This window comes from Cervus canadensis, chromosome 5, assembly GCF_019320065.1.
Source record: "Cervus canadensis isolate Bull #8, Minnesota chromosome 5, ASM1932006v1, whole genome shotgun sequence".
Lineage (NCBI taxonomy): Eukaryota > Metazoa > Chordata > Mammalia > Artiodactyla > Cervidae > Cervus > Cervus canadensis.
The window spans coordinates 87759403-87771592 of NC_057390.1; the positions used below are offsets into that span (position 1 = coordinate 87759403).

Below are 12190 nucleotides of genomic sequence, written 5' to 3' on the forward strand. Positions count from 1 at the left end.
TAATGTCCTCTCTGCCTCAGCCTTAGGGTCACATCTCCAAAAATCTGGTCACTAAGGCTCAGTTTCCAATGTCCCAGTGATCTGTGGGGAGCAGACAGTTTCTCTGCTGTAGGTGCAGAGTGTTAAAGAGAATTCTGGGAAAGGGCCATCCCCAGGGATACCCAGGCCTCCATTGGGATGCAGGCCACCCTCTGGACAGAGGGCTTTCGAGGCTGCTTGTGCCCCTTGGACCAAGCCCGCATTCCTGGGCTGTGAGTGCACGTCCTCTTGTTCCGGCCCCAACCACTCACCTGCTCCGACACCCTCCCGGTCACTTGTCATTCCCTCTGCGTGCTGCTTCCATGCGCTGCGGTCATTCCCTTCCTGCCTCTGTGCCTTTGCCTATGCCATTCCCGCTGCCTGGGAGGCCTGCACCTCTTCCCACTCGCCCATCCAAACCCTGCTCCTCTCTCTGTCCTGTTCAGATGCCTCCTCCCCCAGGCAGCCTTCCCTGATTGGGCCCAAATGACACACCCCCTGTCCCGCAAGCCCCAGGGCCCTGTGGTTTTCTGGGTCTGAGATGCGGATTGAATTACCACATCTTTGTCCTCCCCCAGCACCACCCCCCTCCCCACCAGCATCTAGGCTGTGACCTCTCTGGGGGTCCAGGCCTGGTCTGAAGGCCACTCCCAAGCCTCGAACAAGTCACTTCTCCTCTCTCATCGGCCTTGTCCTCATCTGTAAAACAGGCCAGGCGGGGTTTCTGCTGGCGGGGTCACTGAGGAGTGACTGTATGGATGTGGGGAGCGCTGGGACGGGTGCCCGGCTCTGCTGGCCGCTTGGTGAGTGGCACCCAGTGTTATTATAGCTCTGCCTGTAGAGGCCAGCGTCCCTCTGCCCTGGGGACTTGACAGCCCCCGCCCGGTCCTGCCCCAGCCTCTGCCCTCCTACACAGTACCCAGAGAGGCCTTTCTAAAGAACAGCCTGGAATGTCTCTCTCCCATGCGTCGTCCCCTGGGTCAAACCTGAGAACCATCCCCGCCTGCCTGCGAGGCCCTGCCCGACCCCCTCTGCCGCTTCTGTCCCACCACCTCTGCCAAGGCCGCTGCTCCAACTGCCTGGAACTCACCGAGGAGGTCACTGAACACCCCAAATGCCATCTCAGTTCAGGGCTTCTGCACAGACCCAGCACACCCTCTCCCTCACTCCCCCCTTCTTCCGCTGGCTAATTGCTACTCACCCATAACGCCCCAGCTTCAGTGCCCCGTCCTCCAGGAAGCCTTCCCTGACCACCTCCCCCTGTCTGGGTTGAGGCAGCCCCTTTTTTTCATGTTCCCACAGCTCTTACCGCACAGGCTGCTTTGCACAAGCCTGTTTACCTGTGAGCTCCAAGAGACCAGATGCTGAGACTTGCTCCCTCCTGCAAAACCCAGCACCTGGCACAGTGTCTGGCGCCGAGTAGATGCTCAAAAAAAAAAATCTTAGTGTCTGACTGAATGGATGGATGAGTCAATTTCTGCATCCCCCACACTGCAGGAAATGTCTGTAGAACAGATTTGAGTGGGAGGTTCCAGCAGGGCCTGGGAGAAGCCCCTGGGGTTTGGGCACTGGGCGGTGAAAAGAGCGGACCCCCCATCTCCTCCCGTGGGTGGGTCAGCCTCCCCCCCTTCCCACAGACCCTGGGGGCCCCCGGAGCCAGCTTCCAGATGCTCAGCCCAGACTCACCCTCACCTCTTAGCTTTTCCACTTGCGCAGGCCGGCCAGATCCCTGCAGCCAGCGTCGCGGGCAGCCAGGCCAATCGTCCCGGCGTCTTCCTATTTTAGACATCTCTGCTGCCTCGGTCCCTTCTAATGTTTCCAGCCAGGCTGCGGGGGGAGGAAAAAGAGGTTACTGCTACTTTAAATGTACTGTATGAAGGCGAGGGCTGGAAAGGGGCCTGCGTGCAGGAATACCCAGTCATCTAGTTGGAAAAGCCGCCAGATGGAATACAAAAGGAGAAACCCAGACGCTCATGGAGACAGCCTCGGTTCATAAATCAGGTGGGGCCAGGGGCTGGGGGCCCATACGCCATGGAGCCCGACTCCCTCTTGGACCAAGACGACTCCTTCGGTAAGACCAGAGCGCCGGCAAAGTGGCAGAGTGCTGCTCAGGGAGACTTTCTCTGTTTGCTGAGGGAATCCGGGAATGCGAGTTGAAGCGGGGAGGAAGATGGGCACTGCCTGGCGTGGGGACCTGTGGGTCATGGGTGCCGGGGGTTGCGGGGCACAGAGCTGAAGGGTCCCCGGAGCCGGCGTTCCTTGGGACCAAGCATCGGCGGGGTCGGGGGAGGGAGCGGGAGTTTCGGCCGCTTCTGTTTTGCTCCTGGACCAGAAGGAAAGGAAGGAAGTTTGCAGCCCCCCTGCCTGTCTGCCTCACTCGTGGTCGTCCCCAGGCCTGCCGGCTGCGGTGGGGGATTTAATTAGTGAGATCCTGCAGATAAATATAGATGGACCAGGCAAGAGGAACGCAGTCTGTAATTAAAGCCAGGCTGCAAGCATTCCCCGTTCTGCAGGGCCCCAGGGGCTGCCCCCAGGGAGCAGCCCCTGCTGCAGCCTCCCTGCAAACCCTGGGCAGATTGTTGGGCAAAAGTTGCTTGGGACAGAGCCCTTGTCGGCAGCCGGTGGCGGGGAACTTGTACAATTCCCAGTGGATCAGCCACGGCAGTTTCTGCAGGCTGGGGGCTCTGGGGTTGCAGGGGTCTAAGACCCGGATTGCTCAGCCCGGCCAGGCTGTGCACTTTTGGTTAGGATGCCGGGGGGCACTCTGGCCATCTCTGCAATGTGGGAAAGTGGGAAGCAGGAGGGCTGGAGGCTGGCTGAGGGACTGAGGAGGACTGGGCTGGGGGGATGTAGGTTTTAAGACTCCGGTAAGGAGGGGGCCCTGTTGGCCTCGGAGAGGAGAGCTAGTCAAGGGAGGCGTCATTCCAGCTAGGATCAGTCTTTTGGAGACCCAGATCGTCCTAGGCCTATGGTTCCTTCTAAGAAAACTGTGTGCTTCTACCCTGGACCCCCACCCCCACCCCAGCCAGGCCTGGCCGCAGGACGCAGATTCAAGGCCAAATTTCCTCCCTCCTGCTGGCTCTAGTTCTTTCCAGGGAGAGGGGCTCTTGCCACATTTGGAGCTGCACCCCTCAGGGGAGCTTGGCGCCGCCTAGCCTAGCCTAGCCCACAGGCCTGGCATCTTGGGAGGTCGGGTGGCCAGTGGACCCCTGCCAAGTGACCCCCACATGCCAGGCTCTGTGTCAGGGTCAGGGGTGCAGGAAGAGAGAACTCAAGCCTAAGAAACAGTTTGTGTTTAGTGAATGGAGAGAGGAAAGAGAGAGGGAGGGAGAAAAGGGAGCCGGCACCTTGGCCCTGGAAGAGCTCCTGGCCTCCAATGGGGACAAATGATATGAGACTGGATTCTGATGAGTTCCTGGGAGGGAGGTGGGGGCAAACGGTCTGGGGTGTGGGACAGGCCTGCCTGTCTCCAGAGGTGTCCACCTGAACTTGGCAGGGGGACACCTAGATGCCATCCCATGGAGGGCACAGAGCCCTGTCTGCGGGACCAACCCAGAGCAAAGCAAGGCTCCAAATCCCTCTGTCTCCCTACCTGGAACTCACTGGTGTCTCGGGAACCCACAGCCTCACCTGCTGTCACATAGGTTTGCTAGCAGCAGTCTTGGGGCAGGGTAAGTCCAGGGTCCCTGGAAACAGAGACTGCTTGTGCCATAACCGAAGGGCCCATGCATCAGCTCCTTGACCTCCCTTGTTGGGGGAGCCTGTGGTTGCCCTTCTGGAAGCTGAGCAGGCAGTGAGGTGCCTGGGATCTGAGGGGAAGAGACAAGGGGACAGGGAACAGTTCCTCGGGAAAGTGATGAGCAGGAATGGAGGGGAGCCCAGGAAGTCCTTGGGAGTGGCCCCAAGCTGAAGGGGCCATCCTGGCCAGGTCCTACAGTTATTGACCTATCAAATACTACTTTCAGATCCTGAACTAAGTTTTGGGGTTGGAGAGACAAGTCAAACCTTGTCTCTGCCTTTGTGACACTCCAAGGCTAGTCTGGGAGAGAGGTAAGCACTGATGGGGAAGGCCAAGGCCCCGTGGAAACTTTAACCCCACACTTGGTGTCCAGGAAGGCTTCCTGGAGGAGGTGACTCCCCCACCAAAGAAGTGGATGATTCCTTCTTTTGTGGAACAATTTCTTCACCTGGCTTCTGGGACAGGCCACCCTCCTGATTTTCTCCCGTCTATCTCCCAGTCTTTTTTTCTGGTTCCTTCTCTTGGACCCCTCACTCTCCCTGTTAACCACAAGGTCCCTTCAGCAAGGCTGATCTTTTCTGCCTCCCTCTGTGATCTGACTCTTCTGTCCTCATCCCCTGGCTCTATAGACTCCAGTCACACTGCTCTGTCCTTCCTCATGCTCACCAAACTAGTTAATGTCCTCAGGGCCTTTGCACATGCTATTTCCTTTGCCTGGAATACTTTTCCTCTCTTTCTTCATTGAGCTAAATTCCTCCTCCTCCTCCCAGTCTCCAGTGAAAGTCACTTCTTCAGAGACGCCGTCCTTAGATCACGTTACTTTATCCATCAAATTACAGCCCACTCTCCTACCCTCTCTTTTCCTTTATAGGACCAGTTCCTGGCCACACACGGGCTTTCCTTATGGCTCAGCTGGTAAAGAATCCGCCTGCAATGCAGGAGACCCAGTGTCAATTCCTGGGAAGATCGAACTGGAGAAGGGAAAGGCTACCCACTCCAGTTTTCTGGCCTGGAGAATTCCATGGACTGTATAGTCCGTGGGGTCGCAAAGAGTCGGACACGACTGAGCGATTTTCACTTTCATTTTCAGTCTCCTAGTCTCACGACACGCTATGGTACATGTATGTGTTTAACCTCTGTCCCCTACTCATCTCTAAGTGCCCTGACAGCTGTGATCTCCAGCGCGTGGCTCTCTGCCTGGCCTGTAGTGAGAACCCAACGAATGCTTGTGAATGAGTGAGTGAGCAGACGATTCTGTTGGCTCAGCCAAGAAGGTGAGAAAAGGCATTCCAGGCAGAGAGAACCTTGGGGGGTTCTCTGACACTTCCGGTGAGGGTGATGCTTCTGGTCAAGGGATGGTGAGCTGAGCTCCGTGGGGACGCAGGATGGGGACAGGGTGGGGAGAGGCACAGCTGGAGGAGGGGCTCTGGGCCGCCCTTCTCTTCTTCAAGCAGAGCAAGACTTTGTTCCGTTTGGTGGATATCCTGAGCTCTGATTCCGTTCACCAGGTGCTCAGGGGCTGGGAGGAGTTTGGCCGCGTCCCCAGCCGCTGACTCTGATGTTCTGGAGGCCTTGGCACATTCAAGGTACCTTAGCAGACAGGGCTAAGTAGAGCCCGTAGGGTGTCCTGAGATGCGGGACCCTTAGAGCAAGGTCATCGAGGGCTCAGACCACAGCTGGGGCGAGTGGCAAACTCAGGAGCAGAGGTTTCTTTTATGCAACAGTCAGGGGCAGGAAGGCAAGGGCTTGCAGCCTTCACACTAACCCTAGCAGAGCCCTTCATGGAGGTGGCTCAGTTTCCCCAAGTGTAAATCGGGGGTGAGGACCAGACAAGATCTGACTGACTCCCTCTGGCAAGGGCCTTTCAGAGCTGCGTGGAAAAGCCAACCTCGAGAAGCACAGCACGCACTTCCTTCTCGTGTCCTGTGATAGCCAAGGAAGGGGACAAGGGGCTCACCCAGTCACTGACTTGACTCCCACTCAAGACCCTGAGATCCTTGCGGGCAGGCAGTGTGTCTTATTTGCCGCTGTATCTCTAGGGTCCTGCACAGTGCCTGGCCCTGAGAAGGCGCTCCATATGCATTCATGGGATGAATGAACGAATGAATGAGTGAATGAGCTGGACCCTGCCCTTAACTTGATCGTGCCCTCAGGCATCCTCCTCCTCTCTGGGCTTCTGTTTCCTTAACTGCCCAATGAGGGTACTGCCCTCCACACCCCCGGCTGTTTCCAGCTCTGACCATCTCAGAGTCTAATTCCAACTCAGCACTTGGCACCCTCTTGCCTCCCTGCGGCCTGAGCCTCATCCATCCCGCTGCCCCCGGGTGGCCTGGACTGAGTCCCTGCTTCTTGGTCAAACTTGGCTTCTTTGTCCGACAAATGGACAGACTCAGCGCTGCCCTGCCTGTGTCCTGGGTTGACTGGGGTCTCCAGAGGGGTGATTGAGATGAAACCACGAGAGGCCGGACACCTGTCGGGGGGAGTTTATGATTCATGGGTGAGGGAGCTGGGCTCAGACAGACGGTCAGGATAAAAGCTCAGGAAGGGGCTGGTTGCTCTGGCAACCCTGGGGGTGGAACAGACAGCTCAGAAGCTTCAGTTTCTTCTGATGATAACCGCCCAAGGACTTCGGCTCCAACTGGGGGCCCTGCAAGGAGGCAGATGGAGATGCTTTTGTAAATTCCCAGGTGTGGCAGGTACCATAACCAGTTCCATTTATTGAGCACCTACTGCATGCTGCCCCCCCCTCCCCAGGTAAGGTCCTTTAGGTACACTGCCTACTTGAATCCTCACAACAGTAGGCTGACATTATAGCTCCATTTTCCAGATGAGGAAACTGAGGCTCAGGGAAGGGAAGTGACCCCAAGGCCTAAGAGCAAGGTCAGTGATTTAACCCAGGTTGCCACAGAGCCCGGGGGCTTCGTTTTGCTGTGCTTTCCAAACGAGCCGCCACCGAAGGCGTTGTCAGCTCAGCTGGGGACAGTGAGTGCAAGAGCCACTGTAATGGGAGAGGGTCAGTCTAAAGAGAGGGCTATTTTGGGGTGGAAGCTGTCAGGGAGCTTGATGTCACCGCTCCCTGGCCCTTCCCCCGTGAGAGGGGGAAGCTGAATATGTCATGAGACATGGCTCAGCTGGTAGCAAATAGAAATAACCATAAAACAACAGCTATGTAGCTGGCCACGTGCCTTACATTCATCATCTTGCTTCCCCTTCTCCCGACCCTGCAAGGCCGGTGTTGTCCTTCTCATGTTTAAGATAAGGCAACAAGTTCAGAGAGGCTGAGTGACTCACCCAGAGTCACACAGTGAGTGAGTGGCAGAGCTGAGAGTCCTGTGGGTTTGTCCCACCCAGAGCCTGTGCTCTGGGTCAGTACCCACTAGAATCTTCTCTGAGGCTTCTGTGTGGGTGGATCCTTGGGACGATGGGTGCTGTTCAGACCTGTGTTCTACCTCTCAGGGGCTAGAGAGGGCCTGGGGCTTCCTCCTGGTTCTGCCACTCAGCTCACTCAACAGCAAGCCTGTTTCCCCAGCTGTGAAACTGAGGTAATGATGGCCACCCAGACTCCCTGGGGTGGGGAAGGGAGGCCAAATCCGATTCCTTCCATCTTGCTCTAGGGCTCTGCTGTGGACTGGCTGACTGGGCCTCTGGGAACAAGGAAGGAACGGGAAAGGCTACATCCTCACCTGAGGTCCTTCCACAGGTGAAGGAGTCAGGCCAGAGAGGCAGAGTGGGGATCCCATTTCCTGAGCTCTGGCTACGTGCCCGGCTCTGGGCTAAGTGTCCACATGCAATCATTGGTTCCTCACACAGGAAGGAACAGCCCCATTGCTCAGATGTGGCAATTGAGGTTTTGAAGAGCCCAAAGCCACAAGTTAGGGGGAGTGCTCGTGATTCGAACTGAGGGCTCCTAGACGCCTGTGCTTCTGCCCATCACTCTGGGCTGCCTCTCGAGTATCCTGTCCCTGGTCCTCAGCCCTTTCTTGTGTCCAGAAGAGCCTCAGTCCTGCTGGCCAGCCTCACCTGGGCCTCTGACCTTCCTCAGCTGGGCAGGTGGACAAGGGGAGGAGCCCCCCTTCTTCTTGCCCCAGAGGATGCTGGGAAGAGGCAAAATCAGGAGGAAGAGTCAATGAAGAAGAACAGTGAGGCCGGACAGGGAGGGGTTTAAATCTTGGATGCCCCCACACCCCAGCACTGGCTTCACAAGAAGGCCAGGGGGAGTGGCCTAAGGAGGGTGGGAGGAGGCTGGCAGAGCAGGAGGAAGTTCAGGGGAGAGGAGCTGCGGTCCGCATGGTGAGGGGCTCCTGGCGGGAGAAGGGAGAGGCTGACTCGGGAGCTCCGGGTGTTTAGGAAGCAAAGACATTTCACCCTGGGCCCCCCGCATGGGCCTGGGTTTCCATCCTGCTGCACCTCCCTTAGGTCTGGGCCACGTGGCTCGGACAGGAGGACCAGGGTGGTGTCCAGGTGGTACCTTGTGGTACCCAGGTACAGATCCTCATTGAATCACTCAGCAGCAGGGACCGTTCCCCTAAGCTTCCCTCCCACCTGATATATTATTTCCTGGCACGTGTTAATTCCCATTTTATGGATGAAGAAACAGGCACAAAGAGGTGAGGTCACTATCCCAAGTGTCAGTCTTGTGAGTAATGGGCCCTAACTTATACCCAGGCTGCTGGACCGCGGCTCCGGGCCCCCCTTATACCGAGAAGGTTGGTGGGCCTTTTCCATGAGGGCCAGTTTGTCCCAGCACCCTCACACTGGCTGTCCTCCCGAATGGACCACTGGGTGCTCTGAGACCCCCCTTGGTCCCCAGTGCCCAGCCCACTCCTTCTACTGAGTGGGTATGCCCTACACTCCTGACCCCACCCCAGGCCTTCAGAAGCCACAGCTATGCTCCTCCCAGCTGGATTTCCTCCCAAGAGGTCCCCTCAGAAGCCCTGGGAGACTAGAGGAAACAGAAAATGGCCCCAAGTGGGAGGAGGCTCAGGGGAGGATCTTTGGGGTCCTCCTGCCCACCCCCCACTACATGGTAGGGAGATGAGGGCCTCAGAGAGGAGGAACCAGAACCCCTCAAGGGCCATTCTACTTCCTAAGTGGTCCTGAGCTCTGCCCTGACTCTCCACCTTCTGCCCCCGTCTCAGGCCACGCCCCATTTTGGACTCCTGGATAGCTGCCTTGTCCCCTCCTGGGGATCCCCATCTCCACCTGTCCCCCAAACTCATCCTCTGTTTGCAGCTAAAGGGGCCACTCTTAGGCATCTGAAAGTCACACAGGGCATTCCACTGCAGCTGGACAGAGTCTAAACTCATTACCATGGTGTCAAGGGCATCCACCATCTGACCCTTGGATGACACTGGTCTGCCCTGGTCTCCAGCACACCCCTTCTTTCTCTCCACTCTCTCATGATCAGTTCATCTCACCTTGAATGTGCCATCCTCCAGGTCCTCCCTCACCTTTGCACTTGTTGATGCCCCTGCCTGGAACCCTACTCTATCTCAACTCTTCCCACTACTTCTCCCCCAATCTGGCCACTCTTACTCAGCCTCAGGTCTCAGCTTGGGTGTCACCTCCTCCAGGAAGCCTTCCTTGACCATCTTGTTTGAGCTCCCAGGCACCCATGTGCTGACAGGATAGTACAGTGCCTTTGCTTCCCTGCCTGTCTTCACCTCTCAGCTGTGAGCTGCTCCATGCACCAGACTGAAAAGTTGAAGGCTGAGGGGGTGATGTGAGGAAAGAGGGCAGGGTGACATGGCGTCTGGCCTGTGTGGCAGGAATGTTGCTGTCCATGCGGAGAGGGGGATGTGGGTGGAAAAGCAGATTCTGGGCAGGAGGGCGAGTGATGTTCTGGGCTTGCTGTATCTGAAGGGCCTGCAGGGTCATCTGGGGTTTTCTGTAGAAGAGTCTGTGATGGTCTGTCCAGATGTGACCTCCACAGAGGTGCCAGCTCCAGGGCGGAGCTTCCCTAGCTGTGACAGTGCCACTCCCTTTCTTTAGGCTTTCTGAAATCTTCACTCACCTCCCCAGCCAAGGTTCTGCCACCTCCTCCAGGAAGCCAACCCTGACCAACCCGGCTTAGGCTGCTCTGTTCTTTCCTTGACTATCCCCTCCTGGTCATTACCCCCCTCTAGTCCTAACAGGCTATGTCTTGGAAGTCTTCAAGGAGGGGCCACAGCCCTCTGTCTCTTGTAGACTCCACGTACGTCCGCCCCCCACCCCGCCCCCCCTGCTTAAGGATCAACACACAGAGACAATGACAGTGTGGCCAGGAGCCCCGCCCCCTCCCCTGGATGGAGTCAGGTTCCCGCAGTCTCAGTTCAAGATTCTGGGAAAACCAAACAGAGGGTCAGATTGACACAGGCGAGCAGGGGGAGGCAAGTGAGGGGAGGGTACATTTCTGTCCAATCTGGAAGTGTCTGCCTGGATGGCTGGGTCTTCGCAACCCTGGGCCCGAGGCATTCCAGCCGGTGACCTACATCCCAGCGTGCCTCTGTGCATGTGCGCGTGTGTGTGCGTGTGCACACGCACAGGAAGGCGTGTAGAGGACACGAGCACCTCGCCAATAGGATGGAGCACCTGCCTCTCGGCTGGCTGTGAGGGAGCTTATGAGGGGCTGGGGGCCCCGCACACCCACTCTGTGGGGCCACAGACTCGGCACCAGAATGAGGGGGGTGCTGGGCTCCAGAAAAGCCAGCTCAGGGCACACAGTTCCTGAAATGGCTGGGGTGCCTGTCCCCCAGACCCCCAGCCCCCACCCCACCTCTGCCCTGGGCTCTCTCTCTCTCCCTTGACCCAAATCTCAGATGAATGGCCTCTCCCGCCTTAGCTCACGTGGAATGTGAGCCATGGAGAACAAGGGCAGCAGAGGGAGGGAGCCCAGACCCCAGCGTGAGGCTGAACCAGGAGGCGGCCGGACAGGCCTGGAGGGAGGCTCCGTGCGCGCTGGCCTCCTGAAGCCCAGGCTGCCAAATTCAGGGTCTTACCCAGGAGCCCTCCGGGGCTGTCCCAGGTCCATCCCTGGCTTTCCTGCTGGTACCCCACCCCCTCCCCCACACCTGCCTGGGAAGGGAGAGTAGAGACCCTTCTGTCCTGGTGAGACTGTCCTTGACCAAGCAGCTGTATTAACTCCACGGCTTAGAAGTCAAGGCACCTAGAAGAGTGCCTACTCTGAGACCCTTCAGTTTTTCCTTTGGCCGGCTCTGTGATGGACTGAGTTGGGGTGTCTATACCCTAGCTTCTGGGGCTCTTCTCCCAAACCCTGCCTCTGACTTGGACACATAGCAGCGCCTGTCTCCTGCTGGGCCTGCCTGCTTCAACCCTGCCCCCTCCCCCACCACAGAGCATACTACCCCCACCCCCACCTGGCCTCATTCAGTTGCACAGACTCTAGGGTGAGGCTCCAGCTCTGGAAGCTTCCCCAGGCCCCTCCCAGGCCCACTGATGTTGGTGCTTCAGCTCTGACTCCTTCCCTCAGTTCCCTGTTGAGGACAGATGGCTCTGGGGTCTGCATCCCCCTCCCTCTGCCTGCCTGGGGATCCCCTGATCAGCCCCTCCACCAGCCCCCTTCTCCAACTTCACATCTCACCCCCTCAGTGCCCCCAGCCTACTCAGCTCCCTCAGGGCAGCTCCCTCACCTCCCACACTGTTCTCCGCACCATTCCCTGCTCCAGACTGCTCCACCAAGGCCGCCAGTGGAGCCCTGAATGCAGAATGTCCTCCACGGGTGCTGGCTCACTGCTCCTCTGGGCTGAGAGGCCCTGGTGTGGGAGGTGCTTGGAGGGGGTGTCTCAGGGCAGGGTCGCTCGACTGGCAGCCTGTCTGAGTCAGATCCCTGACCCTTACCAGGCAGTATGTAGCTTCAGGAAAATCGCATAACTTCCCCCAGCTTCAGTTTTCCCTGTCTGTGAGATGGGCTGATTACGCCAGCCCTGTCTACAGGTTACAGGGAGGAGTACACAGTTAATACTTAGAAAACAGTCCTTTGAAACCTTCAGGCAGAGTTAACCCTCAGTGGACGTTGGCGGTTATTACTGTTATCATTGGGTTTGTGACTGTTTGAATCTTTCACTACCCACACGCACGTGACCATCACACCCCTCCACCCACCCACCCCTTCCTTCTCAGTCTTCAGCTCAGGCTCCTCTTCTTCTTCCTGTGGCCGAGCCACCCAGACGCCCAACCACGACTCCTCTTCCCACCACAACCCCCACCCCTTCCTCACATCTGTGGTCTCCATCTTCCGCCACCCCTGCCCACTTGTGGCCTGATTCATGCCCCCACCCCCACCCCCATAGCCAGCCCCACCCCGGGGCTCCTGCCTTACCCTCTGCCTCCAGTCCCCAACCTCCAGACCAGGGGACTCTCTGCAAAGTGCTCCCAGCACCCCTCATCTTCCTCTGCTCCCTGTCACACGGGTGTGAGCCTACCCCTGAGCCCCAG

General features: G+C 57.8%; 1 protein-coding gene across 1 annotated transcript in view; it reads left to right on the forward strand.

Moving 5' to 3' along the window:
• The first annotated feature begins 1749 nt into the window (after positions 1-1749).
• LOC122442108 (DAB2 interacting protein) overlaps positions 1750-12190 on the forward strand; it is a 212940-nt gene continuing 202499 nt past the window's right edge. Inside the window, exon 1 of the mRNA XM_043469445.1 lies at positions 1750-2089. Coding sequence (XP_043325380.1) covers positions 2050-2089 — 40 coding nt within the window. The 5' untranslated portion in view covers positions 1750-2049. The remainder of the gene's footprint in view (positions 2090-12190) is intronic.